The sequence below is a fragment of the Terrapene carolina genome, unplaced genomic scaffold (assembly GCF_002925995.2).
Source record: "Terrapene carolina triunguis isolate 2854851 unplaced genomic scaffold, T_m_triunguis-2.0 Scaffold171, whole genome shotgun sequence".
In the NCBI taxonomy this organism is placed as follows: Eukaryota; Metazoa; Chordata; order Testudines; family Emydidae; genus Terrapene; species Terrapene triunguis.
Genome location: NW_020664522.1, coordinates 2,732,498 through 2,749,512, shown reverse-complemented (window position 1 = coordinate 2,749,512; position 17,015 = coordinate 2,732,498). Strand labels below are relative to the sequence as shown.

Sequence of the window (17,015 nt, the reverse complement as noted above, 5' to 3'; positions counted from 1 at the left end):
TCTCCCCTGTGAGTGTGTACCAGGAATCAACCTGCAGCGCTGTACTGATCACCTTGTCAAGTGGCCAATCCTCTCCATTGTTGTGACCGACTGCAGGAATGCGGAAGTGCCGGTTTCAAAGCTTGTACCACAGAGAAAAAGCAAGCAGTTTGCTGTGTGCTTTGAGTGAATGAATGAGCAGGGGGCCGGGAGTTCGGAACTTGCAAAACAGAGTGCTGACATGCTCCAAAAAGCACTCTCTCTCCCCCCACACTCCCTGTCACACCCCCCCCCCCCTCCCCCCCCCCCCCCCGGTTTTGAAAAGCACATTGCAGCCACATGAATGCTGGGATAGCTGCCCATAATGCACCGCTCCCAACACAGCTGCAAATGTTGCAAGTGTGGCCACGCCACTGCGCTGTCAGTGTGGACAGACTCCAGCGCTTTCCCTACTCAGCTGTACGAAGACAGGTTTACCTCAGAGCGCTGTACAGCTGCAAGTGTAGCCAAGGCCATAGTTTCAAGTAGGGGGTTTGAGAGGCACTCCTGTGTTCATGAAGACAGCGTATGTGAAGTTATAAAGGATACTTTTTTCAGAAGTGAAAATTAACAGCAGGGTAACTTCCAGTCGGAGGCTAAAAAAGAAGACCTCGCTACTAATGATTACCAGGAGGGAACGTAGATCCAATTACCCAAGAAATATGAGCTTTCTGAACATTTTGAAAGCAGTCTGGAATGTGGAGTGATAAATCTCCCTCACACAAAAATGAGGATAATCATCCAAAAGCTAGGAAATCAGTGGACAGAGAAAGCTTGTCTCCTTGTAAATGAGATGTTGATTAGCAGGATGAAAGGTACTCCAGTAACTTTTGCCTTCTGGTTTTCTAGTGCAAGGATTCTCAACCTTTTTCTTTCTGAGGCGCTCCCCCCCCCAACATGCTATAAAAATTCCATGGCCCACCTGCGCCACAGCAACTGTTTTTTTTTCTGCAAATCCAGTAGATTAAGCCAGGGGGTAGCAAGCAGGGCAATTGCCTAGAGCCCCACACCACAGGGGGCCCCATCAAGCTAAGTTGCTCCGGCCTTGGCTTTCAGCCATTGGCGGCGGGACTCAGGCTTCTGCTTTTTGCCCTGCTCTCTGGCTTATTTTGGGGGACACCCTGAAACCTGCTCGCAGCCCCCTAGGGGGCCCGTGGCCCCTAGTTGAGAACTGCTGTTCTAGTGTGCTGATTCCTGCTGTAGTCTTTACCATCAGATGAGCGAGTCTCAATAGCTTCTCTGCTTGATTGCAGAGGGAGTGCAGTAGCTAAAGCTGCTATGACATAAATGAAGAAACATCACCTGTAACTCTTGGTGTGGATGTATTATTCTGATGCAGTGTGTTTTCAAATGCTTTCTCGCTCAGCTGTAGCTGTCCCCCCAAAATAGAGAGGGAGTTGCTGTTGCATGAACGATGAGAAGAAAGGGGCGGGAAGGAAGAAATTAAAAATGTGCTTTAATTTCTTTCCTCCATCCCAGTCTCACATCTGACTTATTTTAATGGATTTTTTTAGCACTAAAAAGCTTGATAGCTTCCCTCACCGAGTGTGCGCTTCACCTTCTCTGTCTGGAGTGTCAGTGGAGACTGTAATTGCTGAGTATTGATAGATGATATTCTAAACAGATGAAGAGAGAGAAGACCTGCTGTAGCTTTCTACTAGCCAGAAAGTAAGCAGCAGTTGGATAGAAAGTGGCAAAAGGAACTGAATGCAGATCCAGGTGTACAAGAGCAAGTTATTGGCAGGGTGCTGTAGTTTATTACTGCAACACTAAGGACTGATATCAGCAATGTCTGAATGCTCTCACTCCTTCATTGCTTAGGGACACTGAAGTTGCAGTTATTTGGTAATGACAAGAAGCAAACTGAACTGGGTGAAATATTGTTATGATCAAACTAAACACAGAAGCAGTTTTGAATTTCTTTCCTATATCCTGGGGTCGGTGAATGAATCATGGCTGCAAACTGCAGCCTTGGTATTTGATTTTTCTACTTGATAGCTCTTCTTACCAAACATGTCCCCAGTTATGGGAGGGACACAGGAGTGAGTGAGATTACCCAACTAGGCGTCTCAGTGCAAGCATGTGCAAAATGTACCGTAGCTTTACTCAAGGCCCTGTTTCAATTCCTTGCTCTGAAAGTACCTCACTCATGCTCGTTTTGAATAATCTGTCCATTTTCGTTCTGCTTAGAGAGGTAAAGCCCCCAAACCCTGCGGAGTTCCAAAAAAGAACAGTAGCCCACCAGCAGTGCTATAAACTATTCAGTGAATGAATGAGGCATACTGCTCCAGTAATGTCTATGTGCATTTATATCCCACCTTGACTCTGCTCGTGTTGTGAAAATCACGGGTCCTTTTTCACCTTACCATGCAGTGGCAATGTAACCACGTATTTACTGCATTGTTTTGAGGAGACTCCCTGATGTAATTTAGTTCAATGGTAGGATTTATTGGAGAAGGAACATCTGATGCTATTGGATGGAATGTGTAAGTGAGGGAGTCCATAGCATTTACCTTGCTCTTCAACCGCTTTGCATACTACTCCTCTACAAGTACTGCTAGCACTTGCACTTAACCCATTCTTGGCTATGTAGGTCTATTTAGATGAGCTCTTTGGGGCCTGAATGTTGTTAGCATGCATTTGTGATCTTATACGTGATTCAGAGAATATACTATTTCATGCCATTGCAAATAATTGGCGGATATAATCTAGCATTGGTTGTACTATCTGGTATAATCTCTTGGAATTAAGCTAAAGCATTTTAGTGTAGAATCTAGTGGTCCATCTAGTTTAGTATGCTATATTACTACATTATAAACTGCTGCACTTTGCATCTCTTAGATATCCCTGATCATTTACCCAGAGCTCTCCTTGGAACCCCTTCCTCCACAAATTTCTAGTCCAGTTTCTCCTTAAGGAAGATTTTTTTTAAAAGAAGGCTGACACATCAAAGTAACAATTGAGATGACTGGTTCATCCTATGTTCAAAGCCACTTAAATGTTCAGCTTTCCTTGTCTTGCTAGCCTTATTAGAGGCCTCACATTGTTGAAAGTGAACATAATGTAGGGAAGTTACTCTAAGTAAAATATCTGACAGTTTTTCTTCTCAGGAGAGCCCAAAAAATTAATAAACTCCAGATAGCTACAGCACCACCAGGTAAAGTGGCCATCTGTAGGGCAGAGGGCAACAGGCAGGGAGACTAATACACTGCACAACAGTAGGTGGAAGAGAATTTCTGGCCAGCGTCACCGAGGCAAACTTCTCTCCTGACAAGCAGGGCCATGGAATTTTCAGCATCCAGGCAGAGTAGACTGAAATATTGGTCAGAAAGCTGGGATGATGCTGTCTCGTTCTGGGGTGCAATTCAGAACAAAGAGATGTTGTCACCGCTTATCTTATAATCCTGAGTCCCCAAAATGCTTCTGTTGCTTGTGGCTCCCTGCCTGGTTCACGCACACACTCAGCAGCCAGCATGCACTCTGTGTTCTGTATGCTGTACAGCTCAGAGTCAACCACTTTGAATCCAACAGCCTGCCAGCAGTAATCACAAACACACTCTTATCTTTACCAGGCTTGGTTAATGTTAGCAGGTGATCCCAACACACCCCCTGTGACGGGTTGGACCCCCCTTTGCGGGGTGCCACCTGATGTGCTGGGGTCCCCCTGAGCCCGCCTGTCTCACCAGTCTGCCCCCCCACACACACTTTGTGCTGCTGTGTCAGGCTCCAGCGCGTGCGCACAGGTAGGGACGCACCCAGCTGTAAAATCACACAGTCTTCAGTCAGCGCTGTGTGGGAGGGCTCAGGTCGGGGAACTCCCCAGCACTCTGGTGTACATACCCTCTGGAGTGTAAACTCAAAATTATATTGTCTTGTGCTATATAGAGATCTATGCAACGTAAGCTCATTAAAATTGCCCCCTACCTCAATGTGGAGGAAGATATGCATAGCTTTTTGCCCCTCCACCCCAGTTATGAATTGCATAAACTGGATTTTGGAATAAACAAAGAACAAGTTTATTAACTACAAAAGGTAAATTTTAAGTGACTATAAGAGAGAGCAAACAGAACAAAGCAGATTACTGAGCAAATAAAACAAAACATGCAAACTAAGCTTAATACACTAAGGAATACTGGCTACAAATAATAACTTCTCACCCTAAGTGTTGTTTCAAGCAGGTTGCAGCGTTTCTTGAAGGTAAACTGCACTGCTTGCAGCTTAAATCTCCAGGGATTCCTTTTACAGGCTGATCTGTCTCGCCTGGACACAGTCCCCTGCCCCCCTCTTCCCCCAGCTTAGTTCCTTTGTTTCTTCAGATGTTTTCAGCAGTCTGCTTTCTTGGGTGGGGAGGCAGTGGAGAAGAGCCAAGATGAACTCACTCCCCAGCCTTAAATAGGATTTACATATGGTGGGAATCTTTTGTTTCCTAGACCATCCCCTTCCAGTAGAAAAATACCAGCTCAAGATGGGACACTGTACCAGGTGACATGATCACATGACCTTGTAGTGTCAAAGCAGTATCCCAGGAAGCTTCTCAGGAAGGTGGGAGATTAGCATCTTCAAAGTTCTATTGTCCTCCTTAACGGCCCATCCAGGTTGATTGCCTACTGTCTGGTGGGCGTTCCCCTGAGTACATACACAGTTGTAATTGCTACATAGTCTATATTCCTAACTTCAGATAGAGAAATGATACATGCTTACAAATTGGATAATCACATTCAGTAAATCAAAACCGTTCACATGATACCTCACATGACCCATCTTGCATAAAACATATTTTTGTTATGCCATATTCATATTATAAAAATATTTTATGAAGAATATGGGGTACAGTGCCACCCCTCCAATTTTGAATTTTCCCAAACCCGTGTTCTCTGCAATGTCCAGCCCTCTCCTGCAACTTTCAGAGGAATAAGGTCTCTTTATTCCTTTAAAGAGACAAAAGATAACAGCTTGCCACTTTCTCTAGCATTAACTAACACTTTAATTCAAACAGCACACTGTTAGTTGAGATTAATAGTAAAACAAGTTTATTAACAAAAGATAGGCTTTTCAGTGAGTTCAGGTATAAGAAACAGTGAGTTAGAAATGGTTACATGCAAATAAAAGTGAAAACATGCATCTAAAAGTGCAAAACTTAATCTAGCAAGATACAGGCTTTGTTCAAGATGGTTTCTCTGCCCCACAGTTTTCCAGCGGGTCAAGATCTACTCCAGAAGCCTAAAGTTCTGGTTCTTTTGTCTCCTGGAGACCTATTTCTTTTATAGTCCAGTGAACCTTTGAAATGGATTCTTCTGAAGGTTACCCCTCAAAGCAAAGTTTATTCAAGCTGTGAGGATGGTGATGTGGATTCTCATGGGGAAGGAAGCTGCATGCTGTTTTCTTCTCCCTGCTGGTGTTTGCTAAAATACAAATTGTTTTGTTTCCTGCTGTCTCCTCCCATGTTAGTTTGAGGGCCCTGTTTACTGCCTATATGCAAAGTGACAGGTTTCAGAGTAGCAGCCGTGTTAGTCTGTATCCGCAAAAAGAACAGGAGTACTTGTGGCACCTTAGACACTAACAAATTTATTTGAGCATAAGCTTTCGTGGGCTACAGCCCACTTCTTCGGATGCATAGAATGGAACATATATTGAGGATATATATATATATATACACACATACAGAGAGCATGAAAAGGTGGGAGTTGTCTTACCAACTCTGAGAGGCCAATTAAGAGGGGAAAAAAACTTTTGAAGTGATAATCAAGATAGCCCAGTACAGACAGTTTGATAAGAAGTGTGAGAGTAGTTACATGGGGAGATAGATTCAATGTTTGTAGTGGCTCAGCCATTCCCAGTCTCTATTTAAGCCTAAATTGATTGTATCTAATTTGCATATCAATTCAAGCTCAGCAGTTTCTCGTTGGAGTCTGTCAGCAGGTGTGTATTGTACCACATGGTACCCGCATGGCCCCTACTTACCTACACACCACACGATCCATTGTCTACAGCCAACCTCTTAGATACAACTACATTTGCTCCAATCCCTCAGACAGAGACAAGCACCTACAAGATCTCTATCAAGCATTCTTAAAACTACAATACCCACCTGCCGATGTGAAAAAACAGATTGTCAGAGCCAGATGAGTACCCAGAAGTCACCTCCTACAAGACAGGCCCAACAAAGAAAATAACAGAACACCACTAGCTGTCACCTTCAGCCCCCAACTAAAACCTCTCCAGCCCATCATCAAAGATCTACAGCCTATCCTGAAAGATGATCCGTCACTTAATAATGGATTTATTTGAAGGCTGCTGTTAATTGATGTGATTAGGGGCCAGTGACCATTAATTAATTATATTTGCTTATGAAGGACTTGTTACCTTTTCTTGCAAACAGTTTGCATATCCCATGCCTTTGAAACAGAAATCATTCACATGTTCCGTAGTGCTGGGGGAGAGATGGTAGAGTTCATAGTGAGCAGAGAATGTAAATACAGACATGGGGTTAGATGGAGGGGGATGCAGAAGGGATTCTAACATTTGCCCAAAAATTAGATTGAAGATGGACTAAGCTGTTATGCTAGTTAATAAAGAAATGCAGCAGGTACCTGAGGGAGACCAAAACTGGGTACCTAGCATTATGGTGCCATCTCCTGACAGCAAATGTTATTACACTGAATTAACGTTGTGTTCGCCTAGAGGCCCCCCTCCTCACTTCTGTTAATTTTGTTTAAAGCATTGGGAGGGTCACAGAGTATAATTGACCAAGTACTTTATTTAATAATGTGGCTGTGCTTTACCAAGCACTTTGCACTTATAGTGCCTTCCATCAGAGGCTTTCTAAAGCACTTCACAAACAATTAAGCCGTACAGTGTGGTGGGTTTCATTAGCCCTCAAAATGTTTTGGAAAATAGGCACGTGGAGGCTAAGTGACTTACCCAAACCTCATAATATGTCACTGTCAAAGCTGGGAACAGAACTGTGAGAGCCTGCTTTAACAAAGCTGCCTCCTGGCATCATCTTTAGCCCTTTTCTGTGGATTTGTCCTGTTTGGGGAAAGTAACACTGGAGTGAGACAGACCTTCCTTTTGGGCTTGACTTATGGAAGACTTTCCTTTGCAAGTTGTCGGTGTTGCTAGTACTGCTGACAGCATTGAGTGAGCTCACTGGCAGAAGCAGAATGGTAAATGGCAAGTGCTGTGCTGATTTTATAAAGGAGATAGTGTCAGGACTTCCTATCTAGGAAAACATTCTGAAGTGAGTCGCTATAGGAATCCATGGCCTGTACTTCAGTAATGTTATTGGCTTGCTTAAAAGCCCAAACAGCTTGAAAAAATACATTTTGTCTCTTGCCAGGCATTGGGTTTTGGAGTAAGTTTGATATCAACATATATCTGATAAGTGTCCTTTAAAAAAAAAAAAAAAAAATCTATCTGCTGCTGCTGAAGTTCTTATAGTTTAGTTAGAATGTCAAGCTACTTGGCCAAAAGCATGTACCTGTGTACTTTTATACGTGTGCTGTAAATCAAGCTGAGTGTCCTAAGTGTAACACACAACACTGGCAATTCTCTCCACAGACAGTACTACTGGTATGATGAGCGGGGAAAGAAGATAAAGTGCACGGCCCCTCAGTATGTTGATTTTGTCATGAGTTCGGTGCAGAAGCTAGTGACGGACGAGGATGTCTTTCCTACAAAATATGGTATGTTTACTCTTGGGGGAAATGTCCTCTGGTCTATCTCTCTTTTTTTTTTTTTTTTTTTTTTTTATAGTTGTAAACTTTCTACTCAGGGTGGTGGGGAGAGTTATTGGGTTGCTCTTGCCTCTTCTGTCTGAACTCCCCCCACCCCTCCCATAGAAAGTGATGTACCTGCCACCTTATTCCATATCTGTGTCTTACTGAGTGGTGAATCAAGAACCCCATCTGGGACTTGAAATGCAAGGAAAAATGCAATCTTAGCAATATAGCCAGGGCTCAGCAATGAACAGAATTATTGTACCTTCTAGATGTGATTAACTAGATTATTGTAGGGGAGAGAACAGTCCCCTTGTATTCATCAAGTAAAACATGGTACCTGCACACTAGAATGGCCAGCACACTGGTGGATGGAGGTAATCAAGAGCTAAACAGCTGCCCAGAGTGAGACTTCACTGTTACAGAGCTATGTGGTGTGGAGCTACTAACTGAGTAATAACAAGCATCTGAATGTGGACCAGAGGCATGCCGGGGTGAGACTATCATTCTGGCAATTGAAGCAACTAGCTCCTAGCTAAGCCAGTTGCTTAACCCCGTTTTGCTTATGAACATTTTTAATTTAGTTATTCAAGAGTAATCAGGATCTCGTATTTGCTTACTTCACAAGCAAATGTGGCCGTCACAAAGGAGCCAAATGAGAAGTTCCATGTGTGACTGTCCTAAATCTTCCCCTACATGTATGTTTGCTGTCCCTGGGTGTTTGAACAGCACCGAATATAATCTGACTACTCTCATAATGATAATGAAGGCCAGACTACTGGTCTGGTCTGCACCTAAATCCTGGGTGCATGTTAGGACTTGGGTTGAAAATGAAAACTGACCTCCTCATGAGTGCCATCAAACAGCAGTTGTGTCCTGCACTCTAATTGGAGTGCGCGTATGTTGCCAATTCTGCATGTGCACTCCCCAAAGTGCATTAGGGAGTACAACTGGCTGAGCCTAGCTAGCAGAGGAATATAGCCGTGTAGCAACCTGGGCAGGCAAAGCTGTTTCTCCTGTTGGTTGGTGCTATTAACAAGGAAACTGAGGAGTCTGTTAATAGGAAAATAATTTTTCCATCTTGGGTTAGGTGCACAACTCTGGACATGGCACTCAGGTGCCTGTCCACGGGGCAGTATGCAATCTAAATTGAGTTTGTCCAGACTTGTTTTGTAGCACTGCAGCTCCTACTGCAGCATGCCATCGGGCTATAAAAAATCCTATTGTCTAGGACTAAGTAATCCTAATATCACGAGTCTAAATTAGTGCCTCTAGGTTATGCAGTACATGGTAAATCTTGCAATGGACAACTTTGTAGAGGACTTCATACCTGTACTGCGCACACACCAGGGCCTAGATTTGTGAAATATGGTGACAGATATGGAACTTACTTCAGTTCCCACTCCACCTATGAATGGATCCCCCCCAGCTTGCAGGTACTTGCAGCAGCATCTAGACCCAGGCCCAGACATGTGGACTGAAAAATTGGGAGGTGGAGCAGAAGTGCAGTTACAACTGAGGAGGGTGGGCAGGCAGATAAGGAGATGTCGGCCAGGTTTCACTGGAGTTGTGGCCCCCAAAATTGAGATATTAAAAATAAATTTGGGGGTTTATTTGCTTCCTAATAAACTTGCAAGAGTTGGCAGCCCTGGAAGGGGAATCAGGAACGGCACTTTTGACTGATGGGCTCCATCCAGTTAAATCCTGCTTCTCCATTACTGCTTTAAAGACCATAGCCTGCCTTTTAAAAAGAAATAAGTTGCACCAGTCTGCACGTTGGCAGGGACAGATGCTTCCCCTAGGCTGAAACGATGGATTTGATCACCTAGCACTATCTGTGTGTCTCAGGTTTTCTTTCTCTCCTCTTCACAGGCAAAGAATTCCCCAACTCCTTTGAGTCCTTAGTGAAGAAGATTTGCAAATATCTGTTCCATGTGCTGGCCCACATCTACTCCTCCCACTTTAAGGAGACTTTGGCACTGGAGCTGCATGGACACTTAAATACACTCTACACACACTTCATCCTATTCATCAGGGAGTTCAACCTGGTGGACCCTAAAGAAACCACCATCATGGATGACCTCACGGAGATCCTCTGCAGCAGCGGCAGTGGGAGCAGTAGTAATGGGAGCGGCAACAGCAGCGCAGGAGCACAGAACCACGTGAAGGAGAGATGAGCCTTCCTATGGCGCGAAACTAACATTAACATAAAAACAATATTATATATTCTATATATGTGTGTGTATGTATATGTGCATATATATATATACAGACATACACAGCGATGAAAGTTTAAGCAATTATGCTGCCACCACAGGACGTGTAGTCGTATGGGACTGTACGGAGCTTTTGTTAATGCACCATCTGGTGAGAAGTTGCACCAATCTTCTTTTATTGTTTTCCTCCTGTTCCTTCTTTCTTTTCCCCCTGTCAGATGGCTGACGAATGCTGTTTTTAGAGAAGAACCATGTTTTTGAGTTGGGCTGCTGTTTTTCTTTTTTTTGGTCTTTTTCTTCAGTCTTGAGTGCAAGCCCTTCTGTCTTTCTAGGATGGTGGTACTGCCATTTTAAAAATATATATTATGTTATAAGAAGTGACTTTTACTTTGAAGTGGCTTAAATGCAGATTTTGTTTTGGGGTTTGGTTTTTACATAGACTCCCCCTCCCAATTTTACATAGAGTCCCCAGTCAATTGCATCTTGCCCTTTGCTGGCTTATAATGGGAAGAAGAGATGCCTGGCTTGACTGCAGTAGCAGTAGGGGCTTGCTACAAATGTAATGGGTGTGATTCTTCATCTATGAACCTGCAAGAGGATCCACAAGCCTTTCTGCTTGTTGCTCCAACAAAATACATATACTTGTTTCTCTGCCCCTCCCGTCCCAGGCACACATCCAGGAATAATAGTAGTGAGATCATTGGGGACTGTAAGAGCCACCACCATTTACTTCCCATAGAAAAGGGGGCCAGGGGGAGAAGGGTGCACTGAGTCAGTCACCGGCTGTGATAGAGAGATGGCTGTTGGCATAAAATTATATTGTTGGCTTATTTTTAGTTCATCTGTTCAATAATAATAAAAAAAATTTCTATCAGGCACGAGCCTTGTTTTTGTCTGCAGCGACACAAATCACTAAATGTTTGCTTAAAAGATGCAGAGATGGTTTGCTAGGTGAGTGCATGGGAAACTGTTAGCCTGGCTAGCTCCCTGCATGGAGTCTAATTTTGAAAGGATAATGTCAACCAACTTTAAAAAAACCTGCTATTTTCCAACCCATACATTGTGTATTGTTCATTTTATGCATTGCTACCATAATAGAATCAAGTACACCCAGAGGGGGCTGCAGTGTGGTAAGAACTGCATATACCTGTTTGTACAGGACCTGTGCTGAACAGTTTAAAATCTCAGAAATAGTGGGGATGAGGGAGATACACCCCTGTATGCACTTTTCATGCACATGCACACTTTCATCTCCAGTCTGCATATTGTTTCTAATTACATAAAGACTTCGCACCTGTTGCTTGGCTAGTTTCTTGTTGGCACTGTGGCAGAAGTCTTGAGGCGGGAGTTGGAGAGAGCAGTAACCTTATTAAGCAGTTCAGGGAAGGTGTCAGCTTAAGATATACTCAATCTTATACCTTAACGAGGCTGTTGCAAACATCGTTCTTTTGTATGTACTCCCTTGTTTGCACCATATTATGCAAACACCAGAGCAGCTATTGGACCAATAATTGCTTGCTTCAAGGGACATTCAGGCACTGGTTGGTGTCATGAAAATGGTGGCCATTTTGAAGTTAAGGTAGGGGCTGATCTATTGGGGCTACCTTGAGCATAAACTTTCACAACCCTGTCTACTGGACAGCTATATGTTCAGAAATGCCATGATATGCCAGGTAGATTTCCCACAATACTGTACCTGCTCAAGGTCAGGGACAGAAGGCTAGTGACTGCCCTTAATCTAAAGGGAAAGCCTCTGCCCTGATGTACAGTACCCTGCCTATGTGAAGGGGAGACATCTGCTATGGATAGTTAGCATCAGACAGTTACTTCCAACCAGTAAGCTGGTTTAGTAGGACACAGGGTATGTTAGGAATTCATTGATTTTAGTACCTTTACAAAAGTTAGAAAGCTGCTAAGTATTAATGCATAAGCCCGTGACATCACCTAGCCCCATTTAAACAAAAAACCATCCTCCCATTAAAGGCAGATGACTAAACTGTCTTATATGTATCATGGTCTTCAATTGCGATCTACTGGTAGGAGAGCAGCAGTACAGAGTACAAAAGTGAGAGCTAAGAATTTCTCAATTCTCATCCTGGCTTCCCTCCTAACCTCTGGGCAAGTTAGCTAGAGCCAACTTCTCAAAAGTAAACAGTAATTTGGGGGACTACCATTTTTGAGAGCCCAACCTGAGGCACCCCTTAAAGGGACCTGATTTTCAGAAAGTGCTGAGCATCCACCCTCTGACAATCAAAACCTATAAAAGTGTCGAGTTGGGTGCCCCAAATCACTAGACAGCTTTGAATATGTAGGTGTTAGAGTCCAGTTCTGCATTCATCAAAGTTAGGGCAAAGCTGCTGTTGACTTCACCCATTCTGCTTGAATTTCCCTGTGTCTAGCATGGGATTAAATTTCTCTTCTGCCTAAGAGGAAACTTGTACTGCTGTCTTAAAAGCATTGTAGGCAAGCCCATGTAGACACTTACCTTGGTTTAAAAGCACCTTCTATCTATAAGGTTATGCCAATTCCTTACCAACTTAAACTACAATTAAACAAAAGCCTTCTGTGTGGTAAGGTCCACAGAGCCATTGGACTGAGACATTCCCATCTGCTTGAAGCGTGGGGCAGAATCAGACCTGTCAGGCACTGGCAGTAGGCTGCATCTAACCTCCTGAAGTTCCAGCTAATTTTATCTGCCTCACCAGCAGTCAGCAACTCAACCACACCTCCCTGCTGTAGCAGTTTATGGAGAAGAATTTCACACTTCTCCCTAATAACGATTTGGTCCTAGTGGTCTCTGCCTTTTGATGACATTGTCCTCACAGTTCCACTTGCCCTTCTCTGAGGTATGTGCTGCTTCAAGGATGGATCTAAGCTAGAAAAGCCAGAATCAAAAGAAAGGTCTGTCTCTCCTTGGGGAGCTCAACCAGCTCTGGGGTCAGGCTGCTGCTGCTCACAGGAAAGTAGCCAGACAGGATTGGAAAAACTGCCTCTAGGCACGAACAGACCATTTCCATGAGGGAAGTGTGTCAGATGGAAGTTCATGCCTAAGTCCCTAGAGCCTTCACTCCTGCCTGTGGAGCTCAGTTGCCATCTCCAGCCACGGATGGAGGACACAGCCTGAGGCTTTCAAGGTCAGCTCTCTCTCCTCCTGATATCACCTCTTCACAGACCTTCCAGCTGATCTCTAGTGATATCCCAGGCTGCGACCTCCACCGAAAGAGGAGACCAAGTGGATTCCATGCACAAGAGAAGGCAGAGAGTTGAGGGAGCTCAATCTTGAAGCCCCAGCCAGTGCCTTCCTTGAGAAACCCATGCAGAGGAGGGGAGACAATAAACCCAGCCTCTTTGGGGACAGGGTGGTAGCTAGTCACTTGAAATATTTTTCGACCATTCTCTGAAGCAGAATTATGGGGACAAACTCCCCAAAAGGAGCTAAATGAATAAATAAAATCAGCATCCAGCTCCCATCCTCAGCTTCACAGAGTGCAGCCTGGCAGCTCAGTGCTGGGGGAAAAAACCCCAGGCCAGAGCTAGCTACTGACTCCACTAGGCATGCACAGACCCCCAAAATGGGATTCCTCCTCAGGGAAAGAGGGCAGCTGTCCAACCCAGAGTTAATGTTTTAATATATATTATTTGATCAAATATATACCCCCATCAGGCAAAGGACTGTGAAACCACACTTAGGAGGCCTGCAGCCACCCTAGACAAGCTATAGCTATATACAGGCACCAGCTTCTCAAGCAGGTGCTTGGGGCGGCCGTTCCGGACGGGGCGGCAGTTCCAGGTATTCGGCGGCAATTCGGTGGACGGTCCCTCACTCCGCCTGGGAGTGAAGGACCTCCCGCCGAATTGCCGCCGCAGATCGCGATCGCGTCTTTTTTTAGATCGCGATCGCGGCTTTTTGGTTTTGGCTGCTTGGGGCGGCCAAAACCCTGGAGCCGGCCCTGGCTATATATCCCTTTTTGTACTCGTGAAGATGGAACAAAAAGATTTTCTACCATACCTAAATGACAGGAAAAGTGTTGGGCTGTCCTTCCCTGCTGCTGTGGGTCACCATTCCCTCGTAGGCAGGTTATTGCCCTCAGCTTCTGTTGCGGATTGCCATGCTTCATCTCAGCTGGCCAGCTGTGAAAGAACAAGCAGACAATATGGGGGCTTTTTGGCCCCTCATTTTTCTTTCTTTCTAACCTTCTCCACCCCTGCCTTCCACCCTGTAAAGCCAGAAGGTTCCTCCATGTGGACCAGTCCAAACACATCATGGTAACATTACCAAAGTTCTGTATTGCTCAGGAACTTAGAAATGGGCGTGGCTTTTACCTGGAAGAGCGGCCACCTCGCTATGTAAGCCCTTCACGGGGAGCCAAGTCCAGCCAGGCAGGCATCACATTAGAGCCCGTCTCTTCAGTAGGAAAACTCTCCGGTGACATTATAGGAAAAAAATAGACAGCCGTGTCATCCTACACATGATATGCCTCTCCACAAGCATTGCTAACAAGGGTGGGCAGATTGGTGACACTCAATCTAGAAACCCCATGGCCTAAGGCCTTCTCCCTGAGAACGATAGTGGGATATAAATCTCTTTCTCATGGGTATATGGAGGTTCACTCCTTGAGATCAGCTGCTCAGGTAAATCAGTGCTCAATTCTGTTAGTGCTACAGGGGAAAGTAGAAGTTATTGCTGAGGCGTCAGAGGTGTCCACTTACAGTCCTAACAGGACATTATAGACAAGAACAGAGGTCACATGGCAAGGTGAGTTAGTCCCTGAAGTAACAGGAGAAAATAAGTCTTTGCCAATGGTGCCTAGAACAAATGCCGGCAGGGTGCTGAGGCGAGAGCAGACCGCTGTCCTCCACAGCGATCTGCATGACTCCCAACCAGCTCAAGCTGGAGTTAGGCTCCAGAATGGAGCCACCACTTCTTTCCGTTTCAGAGCAAATGTCTCTTTGGTCAAAACAAGGTGACAGGACATTGCCCACAGAGAGTACCCAGCTGTGCAAGAACCACAGGAACAGCTTGGTCTCATTCCCCATACCAAACAACCCATAGAAATGCCACGACATGAATGAAAACATCCAGCAGCTACTTCAGATCAAGACAGAATTGGATTGAAGAGTGTAACCTGTACCCAGAAATATCCTGATATACTGTAAGTCAATTGGATGGGCTGGTGATTGACCTCTCTGCATCTGGACACAGCAACAACGTGCCCTATAGCCTCGCCATGTGCTAGGACCTGGAATGAATGACTGTTCCCAAAGCAGAGATTTTTTCTTTCCATCTCTCCCACAGCACCCTGGAACAATGCAAAATATGAGAACAAGAGAGTGGCGTGCTACTGTGCAGGCCTTCTTGGCTGAAGAGGCTCTGGTTCTCAGGTCAGCTTCACCTAACCCTTGACCTTCCACTGCCTCTAGCTCACAGGGGAGGTCTGCTACTGCAAAGCCAATCTTCCATCTGGGACCAGACAAGTTTAAAATGGATATTAGGATGAAGTGATGAGTGCTGTTGTGGACCTTAGTGCGGGGGGTTGGCAACCTCTGGAACCGCATGCGTCTCTTTGGCTGCCCCCTTGCGAGCAGCTGTTTTTTGAGGCGGTATGAGATGGAGGCTCAGGCTGGGAGTGGGAGAGGGTGTGAGGTGCAGGCTCTGGCCAGGAGGCGCTTACCACAGGCGCCTCCTGGCCGGCAGCACAGCAGGGCTCATCAGGCTGCCTGCCTGCCCTGGCCCCACGCTGCGGCCGACTGCTGGCACATCTCTGCAGCCCCTTGGGGGGAGGGGGCTAGCGGGTCTCCATGTGCTGCCCGTGCCTGCAATCACCGCCCCTGCAGCTCCCATTGGCCGGTTTCTGGCCAATGGGAGCTGCAGGGACGGTGCTGGGGGCAGGGGCGGCACGCGGAGGCGCCTCACCCCTCCCTTCCCCCAGGGACCGCACACAGAGACATGCCAGCAGCCGGCCGCTTCCGGGAACGGTGTGGGGCCAGGGCAGGCAGGCAGACTGCTGAGCTCTGCTGCGTCGCCAGCCTGGAGCCACCTGTGGTAAGCGCCTCCCAGCCAGAACCTGCACCTTGCACCCCCTGCCGCACCCCAGCCCCTTGCCCAGGTCAGAATCCCTTCCTACACCAAACTCCCTCCCAGACCCACACCCCCTCTGTACCCCAGTCCCCTGCTTTGTAACCAGGGAAGACTGGCACCCAGCAGAAGAGGTGGGAGGTTTGCATGTGGGGGATTTGGAGTCTGATACAAAGCCAGGGTGAGGTTCTCTTAAGCACATCATCCACCGCAGCACGGGTGTAGTTATTGTCGTCTCAGGTATGCAATGCTCCTGGCACCCCGTGATTCAGAAGAGTAGAGACCACTTATCCCCCAGGAATCGCACATATTTTACTGTGACCCCCCTACCAGAATAATGGCCTTATTCAGAGCCTCACTGCAGCCCCTGTAGCAAATGCATTTTAACAAACCCAAATCTGAATGCAAGTATTTGCAGGAGAGATGGGTCCAAACTTATTTGTATGTCAGTAACATCAGTAGGCCCAACTGAGAACAGGTCCCCATTGTGCTAGGTGCAGTACAAACGCAGGAGGTGCCTACATTGCGCTCAGAAATGTGATTGCAGCTCTGCTAGCTTTAATCTAGCTCCCCTAGCTAAAGATATCAGTGAAGATGCAGCGGCATGGACCCAGCCTGGTTTAACACCGCGGCTACATACCCAGGTTGTGGGCAGTCTGGTACAGTCCTCGCTGAAGCACCTAGATTCTAGTTGCATTGAAAGTATTGATGAGTAGTAATAACTTTAATGTGTTCAATTATTATTAGTTGATAAATTCTAACTCTACAAGTAGCTTTGCGTGTGATGCAGCTCTCAAAATATTCTGGTCAAAGACAAAAACAAAAAAATGGCTCCTCTTGTTTGAAAGGTTGCTGACCCCTGGTCTAGTGCATGGTGCGAAGTCCATAGCATAACTACCATGTTGAATAAGTTGAAACACAGCATTAAGTTCCCTCCGGGGGGCCTGCATCTAGGTGTCCAAACAAAAAGGTCAAGTCACTGTAGGC

At 45.7% G+C, this 17,015-nt stretch overlaps 1 protein-coding gene across 3 annotated transcripts in view; it reads left to right on the top strand.

Moving 5' to 3' along the window:
• The window catches only part of MOB2 (MOB kinase activator 2), a 170,488-nt gene extending 159,660 nt beyond the window's left edge, over positions 1 to 10,828 (top strand). For all 3 annotated transcript variants that reach the window (XM_024208954.3, XM_024208948.2, XM_024208939.1), the window contains exons 4-5: positions 7,579 to 7,703; positions 9,609 to 10,828. In XM_024208954.3, the coding sequence (XP_024064722.1) occupies positions 7,579 to 7,703; positions 9,609 to 9,913 (430 nt within the window). In that variant the 3' untranslated portion in view covers positions 9,914 to 10,828. The remainder of the gene's footprint in view (positions 1 to 7,578; positions 7,704 to 9,608) is intronic.
• Positions 10,829 to 17,015: the final 6,187 nt, after the last annotated feature.